The sequence below is a fragment of the Aulonocara stuartgranti genome, assembly GCF_965226115.1.
Source record: "Aulonocara stuartgranti genome assembly, chromosome: 16".
NCBI lineage: Eukaryota > Metazoa > Chordata > Actinopteri > Cichliformes > Cichlidae > Aulonocara > Aulonocara stuartgranti.
In genome coordinates this window covers 16,209,064-16,232,692 of record NC_138952.1, presented here as the reverse complement: position 1 = coordinate 16,232,692, position 23,629 = coordinate 16,209,064, and the positions used below count along the sequence as shown (strand labels likewise).

Sequence of the window (23,629 nt, the reverse complement as noted above, 5' to 3'; positions counted from 1 at the left end):
GAGAAAACAATTTAAAAAATATGAATAAGTAATTATTCTAGTAGGTTGTCACATAATGATTTGATCTTTACTTTTCAGCTCCCAGATTCTACAAATCAGCATACTGTATATTAATCCTCAAAAAGATTCATTATGAGCCAGAATGATATTAGAAATAAAAAGAGATTTCATGACTTTCTGCATCCTCTCCGTAGCTCAATCCACATGTTCCCAGAGCGAGTTCCGTTGCTCGAGTGGCCGCTGCATCCCCGCCCACTGGTACTGTGATGGAGGGGCTGACTGCAGTGACGGCTCTGATGAACCCCTCTCCTGTAGTGAGTGTTGCAAAAAAAACTCTCTCACCACCAAAATGGGCCTTTTGGCTTTGTGTGTCTGCCCCCTTCCCCGTCATCAGCTGCTCTGTTATTGTGTGTTTATGCCTCTCCGCCAATCTGCATCTGTGTGCTGTGTGAGAGAGCTCCGTGAGTGATGTAGCGGGGACTGCAAGTCAGTGGTGTATTTCTTTGTTGATGATGTGGTCAGTCAGGCCTCCTATTGTGTGCTGCATTCCTGTGTGGTGACGCCCCTCAATGTCCTCTGACAAACAGCACCTCCCCCTCCTTTTGTCCACCAGGGGTTACAGAGCCTCACTTTGGCTTTTGTTTAGATAGCTCACCATGCATGGGAATGTGGAGTTGCCATGACTATTTTGAAAGCTTTGCCAGTGTTGTATTGTGCCTTCTTTATTAGTGGAAAAGCAGATGGGGGAAGTACCTGAGATAATTGGCAATTACAAAAATAAAAAAACAGGGAGTGAACATTTACATTGGATAGAAACGAGTTGGCATATGTTATAAAGTCGCCACACTGTGTTCATGTTGGTGTATTATATACATTTTAATGTGTGTGATTTGTGCCTGCAGCCACATTGATCCGAACCTGCAACACAGACCAGTTTCGCTGCGATGATGGCCGGTGCATTGCCTCGTCCTGGATCTGTGATGGGGACAATGATTGTGGTGACATGAGTGATGAAGATCAGAGACATAACTGTGGTATGTGTCCTTTAGTCCTATATCCTTTCCCCCTTTTTCATTCACTCTTTTTTCTATTTGTCCTTTTTGTGTTTGTAACCAGCATGGATACAAGTGCTGGTCCGTGCATGGGTCATTGAGGACAGTTGGTCATCTTTGCTATATCCAATAAGCTAATGAGAAATAATCGGATAGGGTCACCTGGAGGCAGATGATTCACTATGGCAGCCCCTAAAGGGAGCATCCAAAAGAACACGAAGAAGAAGACTGGCACTAGTAACTATGGCAGCTGTCCAGCAGTTAAAAAACAACTGGGTATCCATGAGTAAAATTATGAGATAATAACCTGAAATCTCGACTAAATTTTGCCACGATCACGAGTGTGAGCTTGCCCGAGTGCCTTGAGAGAATGTCCAACTTGGTACAAATTTGGAAAAATTGGTGGTTAGAGTTAAAATTTGCTTTTCAAAGGTCAAAGGTCACCACGATCTAAAAAAACCAAATCTTGGACCTGACTTTATATTCACCCAACTACAGTATCACAAAAATCTTGGGACACACTCAGCCACTCGAGCAAAAGTTCACAGAAATGTTTAACAAGATAAAATGATTAAATAAGATTTAATATCCAAGAGGTTAAAGGTCAACTCTGGTGTGATGTAATGCTTTAAAACACACGCTATTGAACATAACTTTACACAATAACTCAAAATGAAAATGGAAGGCTCGTCCCTACACCGTTGACTCAGTTAAAGAGCAAATCCTATTGACTGCAGAGGTATTAAGCCACGAGTTGGTAATTCTGCTTAATTATTTTACTACGTCTTCTCACTTCTTTACCGCCCCATCCCGCCTCGAAGACCATCCTCTTGTTCTCCACCACTTCTCGATTGCCCCCTCCTGCTTCCTGTTGTTATTCGGGATACTGATTTAGGTACACACCACTGGGTGAGTGTTGTTTGTAGGGACAATGGAAGTGAGCTGCCAGCATCTAAGTGCCCTGTAGAAGGTCTCCAGTCCAAGGAGCTGACATTCCTAATTTCTCCTGCTTCACTCGCTACTTTGTGCATGTCTCCTTTCTTTGGCTTCCTGGCTCAAGGTGGATCAAGATTCTTATATTTCACCGACATGCGCTCCAAAAATAAGATGCCTGAAGCTAAAGACTTCAGCGCTGTAGGAGACTCACTTCAAACAATGTGAAGTGATCACATGAGACGGATAAAGAATTTGTGGTCATAGCCGCATGTTTTGAAATACAGTTTGGAATGTTTTTGGATTCACAAAATATGTAGGTTGACGCTGGGTCACCGCATTCAATATTTAACTTCTTGTAAAGCCCCTGCCTGTTTTGTTTGTCTTTTTCAGCCAATCGAACGTGTTCAAGTGCAGAGTTCACATGTGTGAACAACAGGCCACCTCAGAGGAAATGCATTCCCCGTGACTGGGTGTGTGATGGCGATGCGGACTGTGCGGATGCTTTAGATGAGCGTCAAAACTGCACGCGCAGGTCCTGCGGCATCAACGAGTTCACCTGTAATAATGGTCTCTGCATACGCAGCTCTTACAGGTTAGAAGGAACGCTGGGATATCATCTGTGATGAGTCTGACTGGAAATTTGAGTTCATTTTCTTTGCTCTTCAAATCAGGTGCGACCGTCGTAACGACTGTGGAGACAGCAGCGATGAGCAGGGCTGCACGTACCAACCTTGCCAGCAACATCAGTTCACCTGCCAGAACGGCCGCTGTGTGTCACGTGACTTTGTCTGCGACGGCGACAACGACTGCGGGGATGAGTCCGATGAGCTGGAGCACATGTGCCACACGCCAGCACCCACCTGCCCCCCGGGGGAGTTCAAATGTGAGAATGGTCACTGTATCTCCTTGAGCCAGGTGTGTGACAGGAGTGATGACTGCTCTGACAACAGCGACGAGAAAGGATGCGGTGAGTGAAAAGTATTTTGACAGCATTTCCTCGCTTTGATGAGATGTGAGCCTCACTGAGAAGAATGCTCAGCAACAGACTCAACTGAAGCTTTCCTACCTTTGTAAAACAATAGAGCCTCAGATAATTTAACATTACAGGGAAATTGTTCACAGGTGCATACAAGCACCAAATATGGTATGTAAACTCTTTTATGATTATCTCCTTTGATAAACCTCATTAGTCTTTCAAAAACACAAGACGGCAGCCATTTTCAATCTGGCTGTTGGGAAAGGCAAGAAAACATATTTATATAAACTAGACTTGCCTTTTTGAATTGTACTAGTGTGAAATCATACATGTTCAGTTATAGAGAAGTCATACTATTTGTTCAGCCACACTTATAGACATTTTACACTCCTTGCTGGTTGCACAATTCTTACCTAGGCTTGGATTTAGAGAGGGCTGTTGACTATTCAGAAGGTTCGTGGTTCAGTCCTCACCTCTTGCATCTGTATGTTGAAGCATCCTTGGGGAAGAGTATCCCAAGTATCCCACGATGTATCTGTCCAGGTTTGCATGTGTGTGAGTGTTAAAAATGTGTACATTGAAAAGTGCTTTGAATAAAAAAAAAAGCGTTGTATGAGTCCATATCATAGACTAAACTAAAAGAGAACACAGAGAACACTTACCAACCCAACCTTAAGTACTTGATAGTGTAGTTAGAGTAGTTACACGAGGTAGCCAATCTAGCAAACGGCTTAAAAGCACAGCAGTGTATCAGCCGCCTGGTCTGAACCTGTCCAAAGACCTGCTTATCAGGTCAGTTGGTGATTCTAAAGGACCTGGTTGTGTGACACACAGTTATCTGACTCTTAATGTATGCCTGTTACCATAATAATAATAATGATAATAATAATAAAAATTGAGGACAGGGTGTGCAAACATGAGCCGAGTGTAAATGAGATTTGACTTTGAGTTTGAATGACAGTCACTGGATGAAAGTTAAATGTTCAAGCATAGTTGTAAGTGTTATGGTGGCAAAAGGGTAATTGCGTCATTGCAGTTATTTTGTTTTACTTGGAGTAAAGAAGATCTGAAGAAGTTCTAAATGTATCCAGTGGCTGAAGTTCTGGAGTAAAACAACTGTTTCTTAATATAGAAATGATGATTCTATATCTATAGGATTTTTCAAATGAATAGCTTCAGAGAGACAAATATGCAAATTCTTCCTCTTGTATCCACTTTTGCAAAATTGTTACACTTATCTGTAACAAACAAATACATCCAAGAATGTTAATTTAGCAAACTGATTATAGATCTAGCACTATAATATAGTAATTGGTAATTGTTTATTAATAGCAAGTTAAAAGGTTAAATGTTTTTTTTTATTACTTTAATTTTTGGGCTCTTTTACTTCTCTAACTGTAGGTATCAATGAGTGCACAGACCCATCCATTCACCACTGCGATCACAATTGCACCGACACACCTACTAGCTTTATATGCACCTGTCGTCCTGGCTACCGCCTCATGTCTGACGGCAAAACGTGCGACGATGTCGACGAGTGTACAGAGACCCCCAGCGTGTGCAGTCAACTGTGTGAAAACACAGTTGGTTCCCACATGTGCAAGTGTGCTCCAGGTTTCCTCAGAGAGCCGGATGGGCGCAGCTGCCGTCAGAACAGCAACATTTCACCGTACCTGATCTTCAGCAACCGCTACTACCTGAGGAATCTGTCAACAGATGGGGTGGCCTATTCTCTCATTCTGCAGGGTCTGACCAGTGTGGTGGCCACGGACTTTGATCGCGTCGACAAGCGTCTCTATTGGATTGATGTGAGCCGCAGAGTGATAGAAAGGATGCATAACAATGGCAGTAACAGAGAGGTGGTGGTTAATGGAGTTCTGCATGGGGAGGGCCTCGCAGTTGACTGGGTAGCCAGGAAACTGTACTGGGTGGACAGCTTCCTGGATTGTCTCAAAGTGTCTGAACTGGATGGCCGCTTTGTCAAGAAACTAGCCGAACACTGCGTGGATGCCAATAACACCTACTGCTTTGAAAACCCCAGAGGCGTTGTGTTGCATCCCAAATATGGGTGAGGAATCCAAATATAATAAATATGTTTGCTTATCAGATGGTCAGAAATAACCATCTGGTACAGATTTATGCTTATTGACGTGTCACACTCTAAAGGGTCATTCTGATTCAGGCCCAAACCCATGTTGGCAGATTTTCTGAAATATCAGTAAACTTAACAAATTAAAGAAATTTATTAAATTTTTTCCCTCTTACTTTCCCTCATATGTCTCCATTAAGGCTCTTTTCACTATGCTTAGTATAGAAGCAGACAAAGTTCTGGTGTGTTTTTACAGATTTAAAAAAAAAAAAATTATAAGCAAAACTGAAGATCTTCTCTTTTCAAGCCCACTTAAAGTTATAAAGACTTTGTTCCTTGCACCTTTGTTCACAAATGTGGACAACCTTTTGTTTTTGTGTAAAGCCAGAGGCAATTTATCAGAATTTATTGATTTTAATTATACTATCTGAAGACTCTACCTTTAGTTTTGATGTGTAACAAGGACCAGATTACTCATGTCCAAAGTTTTCACAGTGTAGATATTAGTGATCTGATTAGAAGCATTCAGTAAGCAAATAACTGTTATTGTGGTACCTGGAAAACATTAAGTAATCCCCAAACTGTAGAATTTTTTGAAATGTTTTATTTGTATCTTAATATTATTGTTGCTTTTAATTATCATTTATTGTTTCATTGTTATCCTGCTGCCAAAACATGTAGCACAGCACTTAAATAACCATCAATTGCGGTTAAAACACTTACTCTCAATGCTAAGCGGGTATTTCCCTGACTTCCTGCAACCTGAGCTTTTGCTTGGGTTGTATTTTTAATTTCAGCTAGCTATTTGTGATTAGTTGCACTTTATAAGTCTATAAATTCAGCTTCTGTTTTGAACAAGAAGTTCGTACCTGGTTATATAGTTGTTACATCCTTTGTTTTTTTGTTTTGCTTGTTTAAAATACAGCTTCACGTCGGGGTAGTGGGGTCATTTTACAGCACAACACAAAACAGTCTACATTTTTTGGCAAAGTGCAAAACATTATATACAAGGTATGTAGGGCCTCAAGAGGTTAAATAATGTATATGTCTTATCCCCCTGATAGATTTGTGTACTGGACAGACTGGGGTGACAAAGCCTTTATAGGTCGTGTTGGAATGGATGGAACCAACAAATCGGCCATCATCACCACAAAGATCGAGTGGCCCAACGGTATTACAATCGACTACACAAACGACAGGCTCTACTGGTCCGATGCTCACCTCAACTACATTGAGTAAGTGCACCTGAAAACAGGCAGATTCTTTTACCCTGCCGTAAGAGGAAGCCAGTAACTCTGTGAATGTATTTCTTCTGTCAGATACTCTGACTTGGATGGTCAGCACAGACACACGGTGTACGACGGAGACTTGCCTCACCCGTTTGCCCTGACTGTGTTTGAGGACACTGTATATTGGACTGACTGGAACACGCGCACGGTGGAGAAAGGCAACAAATACGACGGCTCCGGCCGTCAAGTACTTGTTAACACCACACACAGACCATTTGACATCCACGTGTACCATCCTTACAGGCAGCCTATTGGTGAGTGAATCCTGTTGCAGGTATTCACCAAGGACTAAACCGTACCTGGTCTCTGTTTTTCTAGAGACCAAAGTGTTTTAATGAGTGTTGCTCTTCCTCTAACAGTAAACAACCCCTGTGCGGTGAACAATGGAGGCTGTTCACACCTGTGCTTGATCCGTCACGGGGGGCGAGAACACACCTGTGAGTGCCCAGACCATTTCCTGACAATTCAAATAGGAGGTGTGACCCGATGCCTTCCCATGTGCACCAGCACCCAATACAGATGTGCTAACAATGAACGGTTTGTTAAAGCTTCTTTAATCTTTGGCATGTTTTCTGGTCTTTTTTTATTATTTGCTACATTTTTTAAATATAATTTTTGAATTGACTGTGATACATTATTGGAAATAGGGAGGACAAGATTATTTATAACCATGTTTTTACCCAAAAATGTCCCTGCTGCTTACAGCCTTCATATGACTTTATGCATTTTTATTCTTTTTTGGGGGATTCTCCCCAAAATTCTTCATCTTTCCGGTTTCTCATCCACCAGTTCAAAAACTTGAATACATTCACTTTTTTAAGACTGCCTTTGAAGAATAGTGCCACCTAGTGTTTGTGTAAAATACATGCTCACAGGTCTTAAATACTTTTGCCGAGGTTTTGTGTATTTATATAGCTGCCCTTGTATTTGAAAATGTGAAAGTTTGGAGATGTATTTTTTCAGCCTTCCTCAAAATCAGAGTCTATATGTAGGAAATTCAATACATTTGAATGGGTAAAGGACTGGACTTTGTTATTCAACACATGGGATAAGTAAGCAGTTTAAAGCTTTACATAATGCTCACTTCTGCTTCAACAGGTGCATTCCTATTTGGTGGAAATGCGATGGTCAGGCGGACTGCAGGGACGGCTCAGACGAGCCCTCCACCTGTCCGTCTCGACACTGCAGGCTTGGTCAGTTTCAGTGCAACGATGGAAACTGCACCAGTCCGCACTTTTTGTGTAACGCCAACCAGGACTGTCACGACGGATCAGATGAAGACGCTGTGCTCTGTGGTAGGTTTTTTATTCATTTTTTGAGGCTTTTATGTCTTCCTACCTGCTTCCCATGTCCTAATGATTTTAAAAGTACACATTTGTATACTTTGTAGCTACACACATGTGTGAGTCACACCAGTGGCAGTGTGCAAACAAGCGCTGCATCCCTGAGTCGTGGCAGTGTGATGGTGAGGACGACTGTGGCGATCAGTCCGATGAGGACCCTGCACACTGCTCCTCCAGGACCTGTCGCCCTGGACAGTTTAAGTGCCGCAACGGACGCTGCATCCCACAGAGCTGGAAATGTGATGTAGATGATGATTGTGGTGACAATTCTGACGAACCGCTGGAAGAATGCAGTAAGTAAATTACAGCATATCAACTAAACATTAAAGAACTTAAATCTGTAATAATTTTATAGAAATGTTACCCTTTAAAATAAGTTAAGTATCCATAGATATTAGTATTTAAAAAAATATATTAATTATTGAACTGTTTTCTCCAAAGTGGGACCAGGATATCGATGTGACAACCATACAGAGTTTGCCTGCAGGACGAACTACCGCTGCGTGCCGCTTTGGTCTGTTTGCAACGGCCACAATGACTGCAGAGACAACAGTGATGAACAGGGCTGTGGTGAGTTTTAGTCCAGTTTTGTAGCGGCAGCAATCTGAAAATGTTGTGTTTTTCTTAAACACACACTTCATGCCTTCGTTTAAAGCGTTACTGCCTGATGTTTCTTTTTTTACATCCAAGGTAAGATTCTTTAGGGATTTCAAAATAGATTCAAAACAAGAAATTAGCTGAAGGAGCGAGTGAAGGGCAATTAGCCAACGCCTCAGCCTCCTGTGGAACATTACACGGTGTGATAGTGGGAGGTGCTGATGCTGATGGAGAGCATCTCACCACTTACCCTCCCCCACCTTTTACCTCTCCCAGGGAGCACGGCAGATTTATGAGCTGTCCACTGGTTTGAGTCCACTTGTACGTGCTCATATGTGTGTGTTGGTGCTCTGTCCTTGCGTGGGGGCAGGGTTCACACAAGGCTCTTTGTACTTGCTACGATCCAAACACACTCGCCGCGGCCCTCCCGTCTCTTATCAGAGGCCCTCACTCCATTAGTGCCATGCCTGCGCAGGAGTGGAGATCTGTGCTAATCTTTCTGTAAGAATGTACCAGATGGGCCAGGTGGAGGGGCTAAGAGGGCAGGACTAGCTAACACCGCGCTATCTTTGACCCCCAGCACTGTGTGGTAGCGATGGCTCAGACCAGCTCTGCTGCACTCCTCTCCCTTCTGTGCTTCTCATCTCCTGCAGCCTTATCCTCCACAGACATACACTGGCATGGATAGAGGTCACCCATCTGTCTTTGGCAGGCTGCTCCCCTCCTTCTACCACTTTGCAGTTTAATTAAAAAGAAAGATCTCTTTTATTTCAAACTGACATTTTATCATTACCTAAATGTCTAGAAATTCAGTGTGCCTGCTGATAAAGCCTCATATTTTCTCATCTCTTACTGCTGCACATAAGATTTTCTCAACAGTGAGAATACTTTAATGGTTAATACATCATAGACTGGTGCCGACATAGTGACAGGCTAGTGCCGGAGAACGTTTATAATAAATAATGCTAAACAAAGAATGCACTCAGTTTACTGTTTCTTATTTGCAATTAGTTTAAATACGCGTGTCTAATGTAATGTATGCTGTATACTGACAGCAAATTTATATTTGTGTTTTTAAAGTTTTAATTGACATTTCAGGACAAATTTGTCACACTGTAATGTATTTAGTAGATTTTTTTAAATATCCTGTCTGTATAAATATTTTAAATACGATAATACTTTAGTGTATTTTAGTTTAAAAAAATTCTACTATCCCTATATAAAAATACATTAGTAGATGTTTTCTTGTGCTTGCTTCTACAAGTCTTTTGTACCTCTACTGGAGGTTTGAAAAAGTTAAGCCAATTGTTTTGAGTTTTAAAAAAAAATATTGGTGTATAACAGCCATTATTGCTTTAAAGCGCCCTGGTCTTCTCTTCAGATGAACTGAGCTGTGATCCTAACGGAGACTTTCGCTGTGACAACCACCGCTGTATCCCACTGAGATGGAGGTGTGATGGGGACGACGACTGTGGGGACAGTTCAGACGAGCGCAGCTGCAGTGAGTCACCTTGGCCCTCACAGATAAACACTTTGAACTATTTCTAAAAATATCAGATCACGTTCAGTTTGAGTGGTTTGGAGACAAAGAGTGACGGTTTAGAGATGTGCTGAGGACAGACAGTGGATATATTGGACAAAGGATGTTGACAATGGTACAGGAAAAGATATGTAGATTTTTTTTTTCATCATGTAGAAAAAAAGTCAGCATTATTTAAATGCAGCACTTTTTAATAACCTTTAATCTGGATTTTTATACTGTACTTATATTTTAATGGGATAGTCTGGTTATTGGGATGCACATACACAAGCAAAGAGGGCTGTGGTTTATAATCATGAATAATTCAACTTCTGTGGATATAAAACAATAACTGAAATGAATTATTGTTGTCATTAAATTGAAGTGATATGATACTTCTGATAACTGCTACATAATTTAGTCAGTTGTTAGGTTGTTGCTTGGAAATGCAATGCAATGCACTTATAGCTGATATCAATAAGAAGCTTCAGGAGCCAAAAGAAATAAACAAAGAGATTTCATGTATAAAAAAATGTTTAAAAATAAAGTAAAGATTATTTTTTGTTGTTGTGTGCATCTGCTCTAGGCCAAGCTAATAGCTAAATCAGGTACAAGGCATGTTTGTTTGTTTTTTAGATCAGTAATGTGCATGATCCCTGACAAATAAAAGCAAAACAAAGTTCCATCCTTTTCCGTAAGCTGCTCTGAATGATGCCACGCCACCTAATTTGAAGTGTAAATCTATTAAAACGAGGTGCCAACGGCAGCAGCGTTATAGTGCAATAGTAATGACGAGGTATTTTTCCTCAAGTAGTAAAACAAGTTTATTGTTTCCACCTTTAGCAGGAACAATTTTCTAACATATTTCACAAAGTATTGTGATAAGCTGGAGGTTGTTGAAGTAGCTCCCCTTTTAGGTCATTGGATGCTGGCGCGTGGCTCTCGCTGTCAGACATCTCTTAGCTTGTGTCATTGAAAGTGAAGTTATGCTGTCACTTTTATATCACAGAAAAATGTACATCAGTACCATCGTAGATGTTTTGACATGGCACAGTCCAAGTAAACAGTGAGAAAATAGATCTCCTGATATGTGCGTGACATTTCCCGCCAAACTGTCCAGACTTCATGTGTGAAAGCGGTTTGGTTGTGTTTTGGTGTCGGCTGTTCCGACAGCTGTCTCTTTAACTATTTTTATTGTGGGGTTTTAGTGTAGCGCAAAAAAAAAAAGCAGGATGTTGATCCCAAAGAATAGCCTCGCTATCATTTATTCAGACATTTGGGGAGGTTTTCGTAAGAGGCTCGAGACTTCTGCCGACAGCGGAGCGGTGAGAGAGGAAGTCTTATCAACTGCTGGAGAAACAGGCTGTCCTCAGTGTTTGAGAAAGAGGGAGTGAAGGAGTCTGTCACCTTTTGCCCTGAAGAATTTAAACATGTCTGAGAATATGCCAGGTAACAGGGATAATGTTGCTACTCAAAGGGGAAGCAATGGTGTTTAATCAGAGCAGCACAGTGTTGCTGTGCTGGTTGCCCACGCCAAGAGAGTTTGTCTTCTTGAACTCATGAGCTCAGTGCAGAGTAATGTGTGCGTGTACTTCTGTAGTTAACATAAGATCCAGTATTTAATATTTGGATATGGAAGCAAATCATACATTAAACATTTTATGTTGAAAAGTTTGCGACATACATAAGAGCCTCTGATGTAGTTTTCATCATTTTCTCTCAGAAGTCATATTTGTGCATTTCTTGGATTCCACCTTGTTTAATTTGTGTTTCCATGTTTTCTCCCAGCACCACGCGCATGCACGGAGAGCGAGTATCGCTGCGATAATCTGCGCTGCATTCCCGACCGTTGGGTCTGTGACCATGACAACGACTGCGAGGACAACTCGGATGAAAGGGACTGTGGTAAGTGGAGGCTCTTTGTTTTGGCTCAGGGTCGGCCTGTTTGTGAGTAACAGAGGGCCGCACTAAACAAAGAAGCAATAAAACCTTCAGTTTTGAAGCACAGACAGACAGGACCACCAACAGTCCGTTTTTCAAAAAGAGTTTATTCAGTCTGCTACAAATGAGAGTTTCTACAGTGAGCGTTGGACAGACGGGTCGTTGCTTTAGAAACTTATTCTTGATGAATATATGTGTGAAATAAAAGGTTGTCAGGGGTTCCTTAAAAACTCGTAAAATGTCTCAAATACACATTAACTAATAAGTATTAAGTGTTTTAAATTCAGGACCTAATGCCACTGTTTTTGCCTCATCCACACATTTAGGTTATGCATTGTAACTGCATCATTAAGGCTGAGCTTTATAATTTGACTAATCATTTAAGGCTGTTTGTAGATGTAACCTGTAGGTTAACTATGAGGTTGATCAGTCTAGAAACTGTGTAGCTGATGAACCTGCTATATGCAGTTTAGCTGTTGTCACCTGACTATGCTATTCCCTATTTGCAGAGTTGCGGACCTGTCATCCTGGCTACTTCCAGTGCGGCAGTGGACACTGTATCGCCGAACGTTTCAAATGCGATGGGAATGCTGATTGTCTGGACTACACGGATGAGACGTCATGCCGTGAGTGTCTCTCATCATTTGGTTTTCTGTGTCCACTCTTTGATAACATAACTGGATTCTTTATATTTGCTTCCTGATTGTTGAGGCGTCATTAGGAGAGATGATTGTGAGTTTGGTTATTGATTTTCTTGTGTGAAAGTCACAGATTTAGTTTAATAGACTGCTTCTGACTTTCAGCAACCCGCTATCCCAATGGCACATACTGCCCCCAATTCATGTTTGAATGCAAGAACCACATTTGTGTCCCGCCTCACTGGAAATGTGATGGAGACAATGACTGCGGAGACAACTCAGACGAGGAGCTTCATCTCTGCTGTAAGAAGTTATTAAAACACCCACAGTCCCTCAAGTCCACCGCACACAAAGCCAAATCTAACAGCACGCTAACTCGTGTACACTTTTTTGTACAGCGTGCTGCTCATTTGAATGGTTGAATCTGCTAAAGTAGGTTTACTCTGTTCGTCCACAGTGGACATCCAATGTGAGGCTCCATTTCGTTTTCACTGTGACAATAACCGCTGCATCTACAGCCACGAGCTGTGTAACTCAGTCGATGACTGCGGTGACGGCTCTGATGAGAGGCAGGAAAACTGTAAGTACACATTTTTTTACTCTTTACTACTATACTTGGACAGAGCTGAATATCTTTACAGCTTCTGTTGAGAATCACCATGTTTCTCCTCTTTTAGGTCAAAAGCCAACGCATGGACCTTGTACAGATGATGAGTACAAATGCAGTAACGGACAGTGTATCCCTCTTCAGTACGCCTGTGACGATTATGACGACTGTGGAGATCAATCTGATGAACTTGGCTGTCGTAAGTAATATCAGCAAAGAGCAAATTAATAACAGAGTCAGAGTGGATAAATAAGTACAAAAAGACCCCTTAAATTTCTAATCTAAACTGACTTAATCCAGTACCGTATGTGTAAACAGATTCAACATATAAATATATCTGTAGCAGAAGCTGTCTGATTTCTCATTGTAGTCTGGGGGCTGTTGAACAGTGTAGGCAAACAGACTGATCCAGATGCAGGACACTACAGGCTGACCTCACAACAAAATGTAGCGCTTTACTTGGGAAAGTACAAAGTCTGAAACCTCCACTAAACACTCCAGAACATAGAAGTAAACATAGCTGAAAGAAACATGACTGAACATAAAATGGAAAAAGTGGAGAAGGTAGAAAAATTATGTCATAAGGACAAAGAGGGAGGCAAGACTATTTAAACAGAATGGGCCGAAAAGGGAAGCGGAGATGAGAAGTAACGCAAGTCAGAAAAGTAAGTAAATCAAAGATCAGCCATCCACAGCTCCATAAAACCAGACAAGAAGTAGAACTTAGACTATAAAACTGAAGCTCATCACACTACAAAAACAGTGGGAACATGAATCCAAATGCTGAATCCCAAAAATGACAACGTACTACTAGAAAAAGAAAATGTAGAAATCAAACCCCAAACTCTGGGACTGTGACAGAATACATATTTTAACTTCACTTTTCTTGACTTGGTAAGAAAAAGTGACTGCATGATATAATGGTTAACACGCAGTTAACATTTGTGAGTGTCCAGCTTTACATTCAGAGCATGTTTTCATTAAATCCACTTTTCTCAGACCAAACCAGTGGGCACTCATGCAGTGCCAACATCTGTGAACACAACTGTACAGACCTGACAGGAGGAGGGTTCCTCTGCTCCTGCAGACCTGGATATAAGCCCAAATCAACAGAAAGACACAACTGTGAAGGTAAACAACACACACGTTAGTCAGTGGTGTATTAAAACTAGTTACACTCCCACAGACGTGTTTTATAGCATTCAGTTTGTGTTGTCTTTTGTTGTTCTTCAGATGTGAATGAGTGTGAGGTGTATGGGACGTGTCCACAGGACTGCAAAAACACAAAGGGCAGCTATGAGTGTTTCTGTGCTGACGGCTTTCTTTCTTTTGGCGAGCCCCATGGGACTGAGTGTGCTGCTCAAGGTAAAGGATAATGCTCTTTATAAACCTTTTAGTTTAATTCTTATGATTCCCAACCTCACTTACAACACCTCACTGTCTGTATAGGAAACCCACCAGTGATGCTTTTGCCAGACAACGTTCGCATTCGTCGGTATAACCTGTCCTCTGAGCAGTATTCAGACTATGTAGACAACACTGAGCACATCCAAGCCTTAGACTACCTGTGGGATCCAGATGGTCAAGGCCTGAGTAAGACTGCTACAGTATAGCTTTAAAATATTGTGGCATGCAGGGTATATGAGTAAAATAGGTCTTCCTCTGGTGTGCAGGTATTGTGTACTGGACAGTTCTGGGTCGGGGATCTCAGTTTGGCTCTATCAAACGTGCCTATATGACCACATTCAATGATTACGGCAACAACCCGGTGAAAGAAGTGGACCTGAATCTGCGCTACATTGCCAATCCTGATGGTATCGCTGTGGACTGGGTTGGCAGGTAATTAATCAGGAATGAGGCTTTACTTTTATGCTGTAGATGATGATCTCTACTCAGTTTTTTAAATCACTGTTCACAGGCACATTTACTGGACGGATGCTGGGACCAATCGAATTGAAGTGGCTAAACTTGATGGGCGGTACAGGAAGTGGTTAATCCACACTGATCTCAACCAGCCAGCTGCCATTGTTGTGAACCCATCACTCGGGTATGAGGATGTATACAACATTTGTTTATAAAGATTTAAGCTTAAAGTGTTTGGAGAAAAAATGGGTTATTTCTGTGATTGCTTCTGGACAGGATGATGTACTGGACAGACTGGGGCAGGAACCCCAGGATAGAGTCCGCATGGATGGATGGTCAGCACAGACAGGTGTTGGTACAGGAGGAGGACCTGGGCTGGCCTACTGGTTTGACTGTGGACTATCTGAATGGAAACAGAATTTATTGGTGTGACTCCAAAGAAAGCATAATTGAATCCATGAAGCCTGATGGCACAGACAGGAGAATCGTCATATCAGGAGGTCAGTGCACTAATATCTGCGGAAACCATTTAAACAGATAAAACCCTGACAGATTCAGCGTAAGTTATAGTTTGTGTTCTTTCTTATTTTTCCCAGACATTGGACATCCCTACAGTCTGGATGTCTTTGAGGGACATGTGTACTGGACAACAAAAGACAAAGGTGAAGTGTGGAGGATAAACAAGTTCGGGAGAGGAAACAAAGTGAAAGTTCTCACCATAAACCCTTGGCTGACACAAATCCGAATTTACCAGGAGCACCGACACAATCAGTCAGGTCAGAACTCATTTATCTAATATATATCATGTCAATTATGTAACAATTGTAAAGGTTTCACTCTTCTGTTGGATATTAAGAATGTTAGTGTAATTACATGCAACTTACTATTGATGCCAAATAAGTCATGGTTACTTTCATTCACTTACTAGTCTAAGTGAAGTGTTGGCATTCAGAGACTATTGGATTCAACGTTGATAGTTTAAGTTCTCTTTAATTCATTCTTTGAACAGAATTTCAAACCTATTTCAAACAGTATGAAAAAAACTCTAAATGTTGTAATTTTTTTTCTACATCTAGAAATGTTTCGCTTATGAACAAAAACATTTTTATGAGTGGAAGATATTACCGTATCTAAAGGACATCAGGGGGGATATCCCAAATCTTAAACTCACAACTCTGACTGTGAATCATGCAAAGCTACACAATAAGCACGTAGGGCTGGGTGCTAGCTTGGCTCACCTGGCTAAGTATGTTAGCACATGCTTTAATGCTTCAGTGGCCTGGATTTAAATTTGAGATAGAACCTTTTACTGCTCTCTTCCTACATTAACCACAGAATAAATAAACTAAAGTAACCAACTATTATCTTACGTGGATATCCCTAAGATATTAGTCACAATGTAAAGATCCTGAATGAGCTCCCATTTGTCACAAACTGGATCAGAGTAGGTGGCCAGGAAGGAGTCTGTACAAGAAGTTGACTTAAATATAAAATCATTTATTAAGCATAATCAAACCAAGACATAACGATCACCAATAAGTTTATCTGGGCCAGCTTTTATAGCCTGCAAGACACAGGTGACCTGCATTAGCTGGCGACCCTCCTATAACAACTAAGAAACAGCAGGCAATGGCTTTCGGGTGTGGCAGTATTGCAGCGCGTGTTATCCCCCACATGATCGCTCCCCACTTTTCTGTCTAATCTACAGTGGGGCAAAAAAGTATTTAGTCAGCCACCGATTGTGCAAGTTCCCCCACTTAAAATAATGACAGAGGTCAGTAATTTGCACCAGAGGTACACTTCAACTGTGAGAGACAGAATGTGAAAAAAAAATCCATGAATTCACATGGTAGGATTTGTAAAGAATTTATTCGTAAATTAGGGTGGAAAATAAGTATTTGGTCACCTCAAACAAGGAAAATCTCTGGCTCTCACAGACCTGTAACGTCTTCTGTAAGAAGGTTTTCTGTCCCCCACTCGTTACCTGTATGAATGGCACCTGTTTGAACTCATCATCTGTATAAAAGACACCTGTCCACAGCCTCAAACAGTCAGACTCCAAACTCCGCCATGGCCAAGACCAAAGAGCTTTCGAAGGACACCAGGAAAAGTATTGTAGACCTGCACCAGACTGGGAAGAGTGAATCTACAATAGGCAAGCAGCTTGGTGTGAAAAAATCAACTGTGGGAGCAATCATCAGAAAATGGAAGACATACAAGACCACTGATAATCTCCCTCGATCTGGGGCTCCACGCAAGATCTCATCCCGTGGGGTCAAAATGATCATGAGAACGGTGAGCAAAGATCCCAGAACCACACGGGGGGACCTGGTGAATGACCTGCAGAGAGCTGGGACCAAAGTAACAAAGGTCACCATCAGTAACACACTACAACGGCAGGGAATCAAATCCCGCAGTGCCAGACGTGTTCCGCTGCTGAAGCCAGTGCATGTCCAGGCCCGTCTGAAGTTTGCCAGAGAGCACATGGATGATACAGCAGAGGATTGGGAGAATGTCATGTGGTCAGATGAAACCAAAGTAGAACTTTTTGGTAAAAACTCAACTCGTCGTGTTTGGAGGAAGAAGAATACTGAGTTGCATCCCAAGAACACCATACCTACTGTGAAGCATGGGGGTGGAAACATCATGCTATGGGGCTGTTTTTCTGCCAAGGGGACAGGACGACTGATCCGTGTTAAGGACAGAATGAATGGGGCCATGTATCGTGAGATTTTGAGCCAAAACCTCCTTCCATCAGTGAGAACTTTGAAGATGAAACGAGGCTGGGTCTTCCAACATGACAATGATCCAAAACACACCGCCCGGGCAACAAAGGAGTGGCTCCGTAAGAAGCATTTGAAAGTCCTGGAGTGGCCTAGCCAGTCTCCAGACCTCAACCCCATAGAAAATCTGTGGTGGGAGTTGAAAGTCCGTGTTGCTCGGCGACAGCCCCAAAACATCACTGCTCTCGAGAAGATCTGCATGGAGGAATGGGCCAAAATACCAGCTACTGTGTGTGCAAACCTGGTAAAGACCTATAGTAAACGTTTGACCTCTGTTATTGCCAACAAAGGTTATGTTACAAAGTATTGAGTTGTATTTTTGTTATTGACCAAATACTTATTTTCCACCCTGATTTACGAATAAATTCTTTACAAATCCTACCATGTGGATTCATGGATTTTTTTTTCACATTCTGTCTCTCACAGTTGAAGTGTACCTCTGGTGCAAATTACTGACCTCTGTCATCATTTTAGGTGGGGGAACTTGCACAATCGGTGGCATGACTAAATACTTTTTTGCCCCACTGTATGCTGTTCTATCGAATAAATAAAGGCAAACAATCCAAGAATACTAATATAAAGCTTGAAAAACCTAAACCCTCACTGACAATAGGCATACTTGCGAGTATAAAACTGAGATCCAGATAAATTGAGTTTCTGTAGAAATCATTTGAAGTCACAGAGTTAGACCAAATCTTTGCAATTTGTTAATTTTCAGGCAGGAAGCACAATACATTAAACTTATTTTTATGTAGTTAAGCACAGACACAGGGACCAATGTAATTATAAAGGGCTTAGTTTTAAGTGTTTTCTCTTGTAGATGAGGACTAGTGAAGTGGTAATATGTCTTGAAATGTGTTGCCAGCTTAAGATATTTCCCAAAATACTTTTATTTTGCTCACTGTGTTGCTTTCGCTCTCTGATGTCATTAGTTTCCAACCCTTGTAAGAATGTGTGCAGTCACCTGTGTCTTCTTCGACCTGGTGGATACACCTGTGCCTGCCCGCAAGGCTCCTCTCCGGTGGAGTTTGACTCCAACGAATGTGACGCAGGTAAATAACAACAACTGCAGTGCATGTACTGTCTGCACCCTCACATAAGCTGGGGTTTCGCATCAATACATCCATCCTCCACTCGTGCTTGGCTGCTCCTGTGTGGTTTTGAGAGACTGTGCTGTGATATTGTTTCATTGTTGATGACTCTCTGGTACGCCTGGCTTTTGCTCCTGCAGCCATTGAGGCTCCTGTTGCAATGCCGCTTGCATGTAGATGCATGAATGGTGGAACCTGCTACACTGATGAAGGGGGCCTGCCCAAGTGCAAGTGAGTTCATGTGCCACGGCCATTTTTACCCATCGCTGTCAGTGATACCTCATATCTTTGGAATTTTCCAGCACACTTCGGGTTGTTTTACCAGTGAGGTTTTCCTGCGGCTAAAGATTGTTATCGCATTTGATCATGATTCTGTGCAGATGTCCTTATGGCTATGTGGGCAGCTACTGTGAGATGGGAAAGTCGAGGGGTGCCCCAGCAGGAACAGGTATGGTCGTTTACTTATAAGCTAACTAACATTTTTTAATGTCTTAGTATTGAAACTAGACCCAGTGTTATTGTTAGCCAGTAGCAGCTATTTGCCACTATATTGTTATTGGCATTAGAAAGAAGAAATATTTAAAGAAGAGACGGGACCTTTCAATATCCTTAGGGATTAATAAAGTATTCTGATTCTGATTTAACTACGTTACGAGTGGTATACTTTGTCCACCAGAGGGCACTCTGCGACTTTTGTCGCTAACTCACTGTTTGGAAAGCGACAAGCAACAACCAGCTGATCTGAGCAGATCGCAAAGAGTAATCTGCGACTTGTTGAGAGATGAAAAGAAGTTTATTTATAAACTGCATTGTCATATTATCTTAGTAAGAGCTCATAAATAACTACACATAAATGTTTCACACAGAAAAATATTGGCTGCTTTTTAAATCACCAAATATCAGCATCAGTCCTGTATCCTATATCCTATATCAGTCAAGCTCTACTTAAAGCAATATTTCCTGCATGCATGCTGAAGACGTCACATTTATTTACTGCTTATTTGCCTAAAATTTTAAGGTGGGAACATTCTGGCTCAGCATTTGCAGAATTTGTTGAGTGGATGAAATCTCAGAGTTTTTAATAGCTAGCTAATTAACACATTAGTTTGACCAATGTTTAACATAAACTAACAGGTCTGCTAAAAGTCACAAACACTAATGGGCTTGTCAGCAAAATGTTATTAGTCACGTTAATGATCTGCATCTCACTGCGAATGTCCTGTATCATGAATCTGCATATTTACCCCCTTTTTCCTTTAGCTGTAGCTATTTTATTGGCAGTCATTATCATCCTGATTACTGGAGGTTTGGCTGTTGGAGTTTTCCTCAACTACAAACGAACAGGCTCTTTCATCCCCTCCATGCCCAAACTACCCAGGTTTCTACCACTTCTTTTCGGTTCAGTTTTTTTCAGTTAAAACTGTGATGGAGCTCACGGTATAGATTTCAGACCAAAGTTCAGGTGTTTGTGTTTTGTTTTTGTTCAGCCTCAGCAGCTTGGTGAAATCCGCTGACACTGGGAATGGGGTGACGTTTCGGTCGGGTGATAATGTGGATCTCGGACCCTCACACGTTGGAGTGTCATTCATTGACACAGGCATGCAGATGGTGAGTCTTGGATAAATGCATACAAGCAGCTAATCATTTCCAGGATCACTAAAAGTACAAAATCAGCGTTTTTGAACATGTTCGCGTACAACTTCAAGAAGTGCTTGTTTGAGAGCTTAACAAATATTTAAAAGTTCAGTAATAACTATATCAACAATCTCACCATTATAATATCCCCATAGGATGATCATTTTGCCATGGAGCCTGGGAGGCAGCCGATTACATTTGAGAACCCACTGTATGCCACTGGTCACGTGTCTGGGGACCCTGCTGTTATTCATGCCACGCAGGTACTCACAAATGAATATCTTTTGCACTTTACAGGTTAGAGCAGGGACTTTCAGACCTACACAGCTTGTAGATGTCAAGAACCGAAGTTCAACACACACAAGCTGGACCCAGGAGCAGAACACACACACAGCGGTACGAGAGAAAAAATAAACTTTATTATAACTGAGAGTGTCCCGGGAGAGTAGAAGGGAGAGAACGCACGGAACCAGAGAAACCGAGGGACCGGGAGAAGAATCGCGCAGGAAACGCCGAGAGCGGGACCGTGGGAGGCTGAAACAGAAAAAGAAAAAAGGATTATTGGGGTGCGGGTAAACCGGCAGCATACGAGGGGAGGTAGTGTACGCGTCTTACGATGATAGCGGGGCCAAGGGAACCGGAGGGAGGGGTGAGGGTCCGTGGGGAGGAACTCCAGAAAGGGCGAGGGGGCTGGGGCTGATTGTGATCCAAATTCCGGACAGGCAGGTGGACAGGCTGGTGGCTCAAACACGCCGAGCTGTGATCTGAGTATACAAGGCAGAGTTAGTGTTAGTTCACACGGATAGGTTTACATAAGGGCTTTCCCGCAGGTGTACGTTACCGCTGAAGGACGACTACGGACTGGCGTGGAGCAGCAGGCTGGGCAGGATTAAATGGTCCACCTGGTGATCGCCTGGGATGGGATGCAGGTGTGGAGTCAGTGGCCACGCCCACGGGAGTGGGCATCCCATCAGCACCTCAGACGCCGGGCCGCGGACCATGACAGTAGAAATTAATTAAAGAAAACGAATAGGAATTGAAATTGGCTCTAAAATCATTTTGACTAACAACCAAGTAAAATAATAAATAAAAAAAAAAAGAAAGAGGTTCACAAATTAACAATAGAATAGAAGCAGATAATATACTTACATCCCACCACATTAAGCCTTGACCCTCTGAGGCTGGGTTAGTATCTCCTTATGACTATTATACAAAGTGTATACTATACATTTATTATGAAATAGAAATGAACAATATAAAGAGGAACTACTGGAGATCCTGTGCTGCCAAAATAACACTAATCTGGTGCCTCTATTATGTTACACAAAGGAGGAAAAAACAAACCACAAAGACATCGCTGTGTATTTTTTTTAGATTGTGTTTTATGAACCTTTAATTAATCTGATTTATAATCATAAACTGCTACATTTTTGCTTTAAAACAGGTGACTGTGAATGTGAGCAGTGATCAGCGGGAGAACAACTTTGTAAACCCGACTTACCGTGGAGACCCGAGCGTAGGCGTGGTAAACACGTCTACCGTCAGCACCCAACCTGTCCATGTGAATATCATACGTGCACAAAGTCAAAAGAAATCTACTTTAAATACTTTTAAAGCACCCGTGCATGGAGCCACCTCAGTGACTGTGTTTTGTTTGCAGGAGTCAAAGTGGAGCTTATTCAAACGAAAATTAAAGCCAAGCACCACATTTGAAAACCCTTCATATTCAGAGGTATGTCCGGCCATTTTCTAAGATATCAGAAATTAAACAGAAAGTTGGGGTGGGGAGGGGCTTCTCTTTTTTACCGTCTGTGCTGTTTTACAGATGAGGGATGAAAAGCCCGTAGGAAGCAGCGGGGACTCTTCTGCCCCTGAGCCATCTCCGTTTGCCCCCCCTGCCAAACCTCAGAAGAGGGATCGCCCCAACACCTTCTCGCCTACCGAGGACAGCTTCAAAGACACGGCCAACCTCGTTAAAGAGGACAGTGACGTATAACCCCTCTCTTGCGGACGGGAATTGAAAAATGAAACACACTTTGCACAGAATTTATTTTTTTATGCAGCCTGTGTACAAAACTCAAATCGTTTTAGGAGAGAAGTACATTTCTATAGAACAAAGAAAAACGTCTTCCGTGACTATGCCTTCTGACATTTCTTATGCCAATTTTGTGTTAATGTTTTTTGTTTCTTTATCCTGATGTACGATATGTATATCTTTGCACTGAAGCTGCTGATAGAAATGTTAATAAATATGTTGTATATTTGTAAATTTGGACAGTAAGATTTTTTTTCAGAAATATTCTGGAATAGATCCTAAATAGTTCGGCGTGAAGAAAATAACACATATAAAAGGCGAGCTGCATTGTGAATGTACAAAATGATCAAAGGAAATTGGAGAAATGCGATGGGTAATAATATCTGTTTCACCACTGAATATATACCTCATTTCACGGCTTAATTGAAGCAAGACAGATTCGATTTTATATCTCTTCAGTATGTGCTCCAATATAAACAGATGCATAGGCTTAAATACGTGTGCAAAGCATACTTTTATCCTTCTTAATCAAACTCATTTTTACCTTACATCACCTTTGCGACTTTTGAATTGATACGATTGTTTTTTAGTGATATTACTGAAATGAATAATGGCCAAATTAGTTTGGAACAGTACTTGAATGTGCCCAAGTCTATTGCGTGGATATGTAGTTGATCATCTTAAAGAGCAATATACAACCCAAGAATACAGATGTAGACATTTTCTAATAAGTTCTTTACAGATTGATCTATGTTGTATCATAATGAGGACAAATAAAAAATGTTATCTGTGAGGAAATGTCCAAATGGATTCAATTTCTGCTGCTGAGACGTGCATGAATAAATTTCTTATTTTGTAACTTGGTCTCTTTTTCATCACTTTATTGTTACGGTCCATCTATAGATCTTAGAGAGGTCTGGGGGCTACGCCTTGGACACCAAACAAATGCATAGAGGGAGACAAAGATTTAGGGTCATGTTCATCCATGTTTGCCCCTTTCTGCCTTGAGAGCTGCCTTAATTCTTCACAGCACAGATTCAGCAAGATGCTGGAAACATTCCTCAGAGATTTTGGTTCTTATTGACATGATAGCATCACACAGTTGCTGCAGATTTGTCAGTTGCACATTAATGGTGTGAATCTCCCCTACCACAACATCCTAAATGAGTTAGTGTTGTCCTGCTGGAAGTCGCCACCATAGGCTGTGGTGTTTAAACAATTTCAAACATATGAGC

General features: G+C 41.7%; 1 protein-coding gene across 3 annotated transcripts in view; it reads left to right on the top strand.

Annotated features, from left to right (window-relative positions):
- The window catches only part of lrp2a (low density lipoprotein receptor-related protein 2a), a 55,352-nt gene extending 32,099 nt beyond the window's left edge, over positions 1–23,253 (top strand). For 2 of the 3 annotated variants that reach the window (XM_082509049.1, XM_082509048.1), the window contains 33 exons: positions 195–314; positions 903–1,034; positions 2,379–2,580; positions 2,660–2,955; positions 4,366–5,032; positions 6,118–6,288; positions 6,373–6,596; positions 6,702–6,879; positions 7,441–7,637; positions 7,733–7,978; positions 8,127–8,255; positions 9,664–9,783; positions 11,590–11,706; positions 12,252–12,368; positions 12,546–12,683; positions 12,838–12,960; positions 13,058–13,186; positions 13,987–14,118; positions 14,221–14,352; positions 14,437–14,580; positions 14,661–14,826; positions 14,906–15,034; positions 15,127–15,350; positions 15,447–15,626; positions 18,566–18,685; positions 18,865–18,955; positions 19,105–19,172; positions 19,985–20,102; positions 20,212–20,332; positions 20,515–20,622; positions 21,804–21,920; positions 22,020–22,091; positions 22,185–23,253. In XM_082509049.1, coding sequence (XP_082365175.1) covers positions 195–314; positions 903–1,034; positions 2,379–2,580; positions 2,660–2,955; positions 4,366–5,032; positions 6,118–6,288; positions 6,373–6,596; positions 6,702–6,879; positions 7,441–7,637; positions 7,733–7,978; positions 8,127–8,255; positions 9,664–9,783; positions 11,590–11,706; positions 12,252–12,368; positions 12,546–12,683; positions 12,838–12,960; positions 13,058–13,186; positions 13,987–14,118; positions 14,221–14,352; positions 14,437–14,580; positions 14,661–14,826; positions 14,906–15,034; positions 15,127–15,350; positions 15,447–15,626; positions 18,566–18,685; positions 18,865–18,955; positions 19,105–19,172; positions 19,985–20,102; positions 20,212–20,332; positions 20,515–20,622; positions 21,804–21,920; positions 22,020–22,091; positions 22,185–22,355 — 5,399 coding nt within the window. In that variant the 3' untranslated portion in view covers positions 22,356–23,253. Of the gene's footprint in view, positions 1–194; positions 315–902; positions 1,035–2,378; positions 2,581–2,659; positions 2,956–4,365; positions 5,033–6,117; positions 6,289–6,372; positions 6,597–6,701; positions 6,880–7,440; positions 7,638–7,732; positions 7,979–8,126; positions 8,256–9,663; positions 9,784–11,589; positions 11,707–12,251; positions 12,369–12,545; positions 12,684–12,837; positions 12,961–13,057; positions 13,187–13,986; positions 14,119–14,220; positions 14,353–14,436; positions 14,581–14,660; positions 14,827–14,905; positions 15,035–15,126; positions 15,351–15,446; positions 15,627–18,565; positions 18,686–18,864; positions 18,956–19,104; positions 19,173–19,984; positions 20,103–20,211; positions 20,333–20,514; positions 20,623–21,803; positions 21,921–22,019; positions 22,092–22,184 lie in introns of those variants that run through there. The other variant, XM_082509050.1, reaches the window with a different exon arrangement.
- The last annotated feature ends 376 nt before the right edge of the window (positions 23,254–23,629 follow it).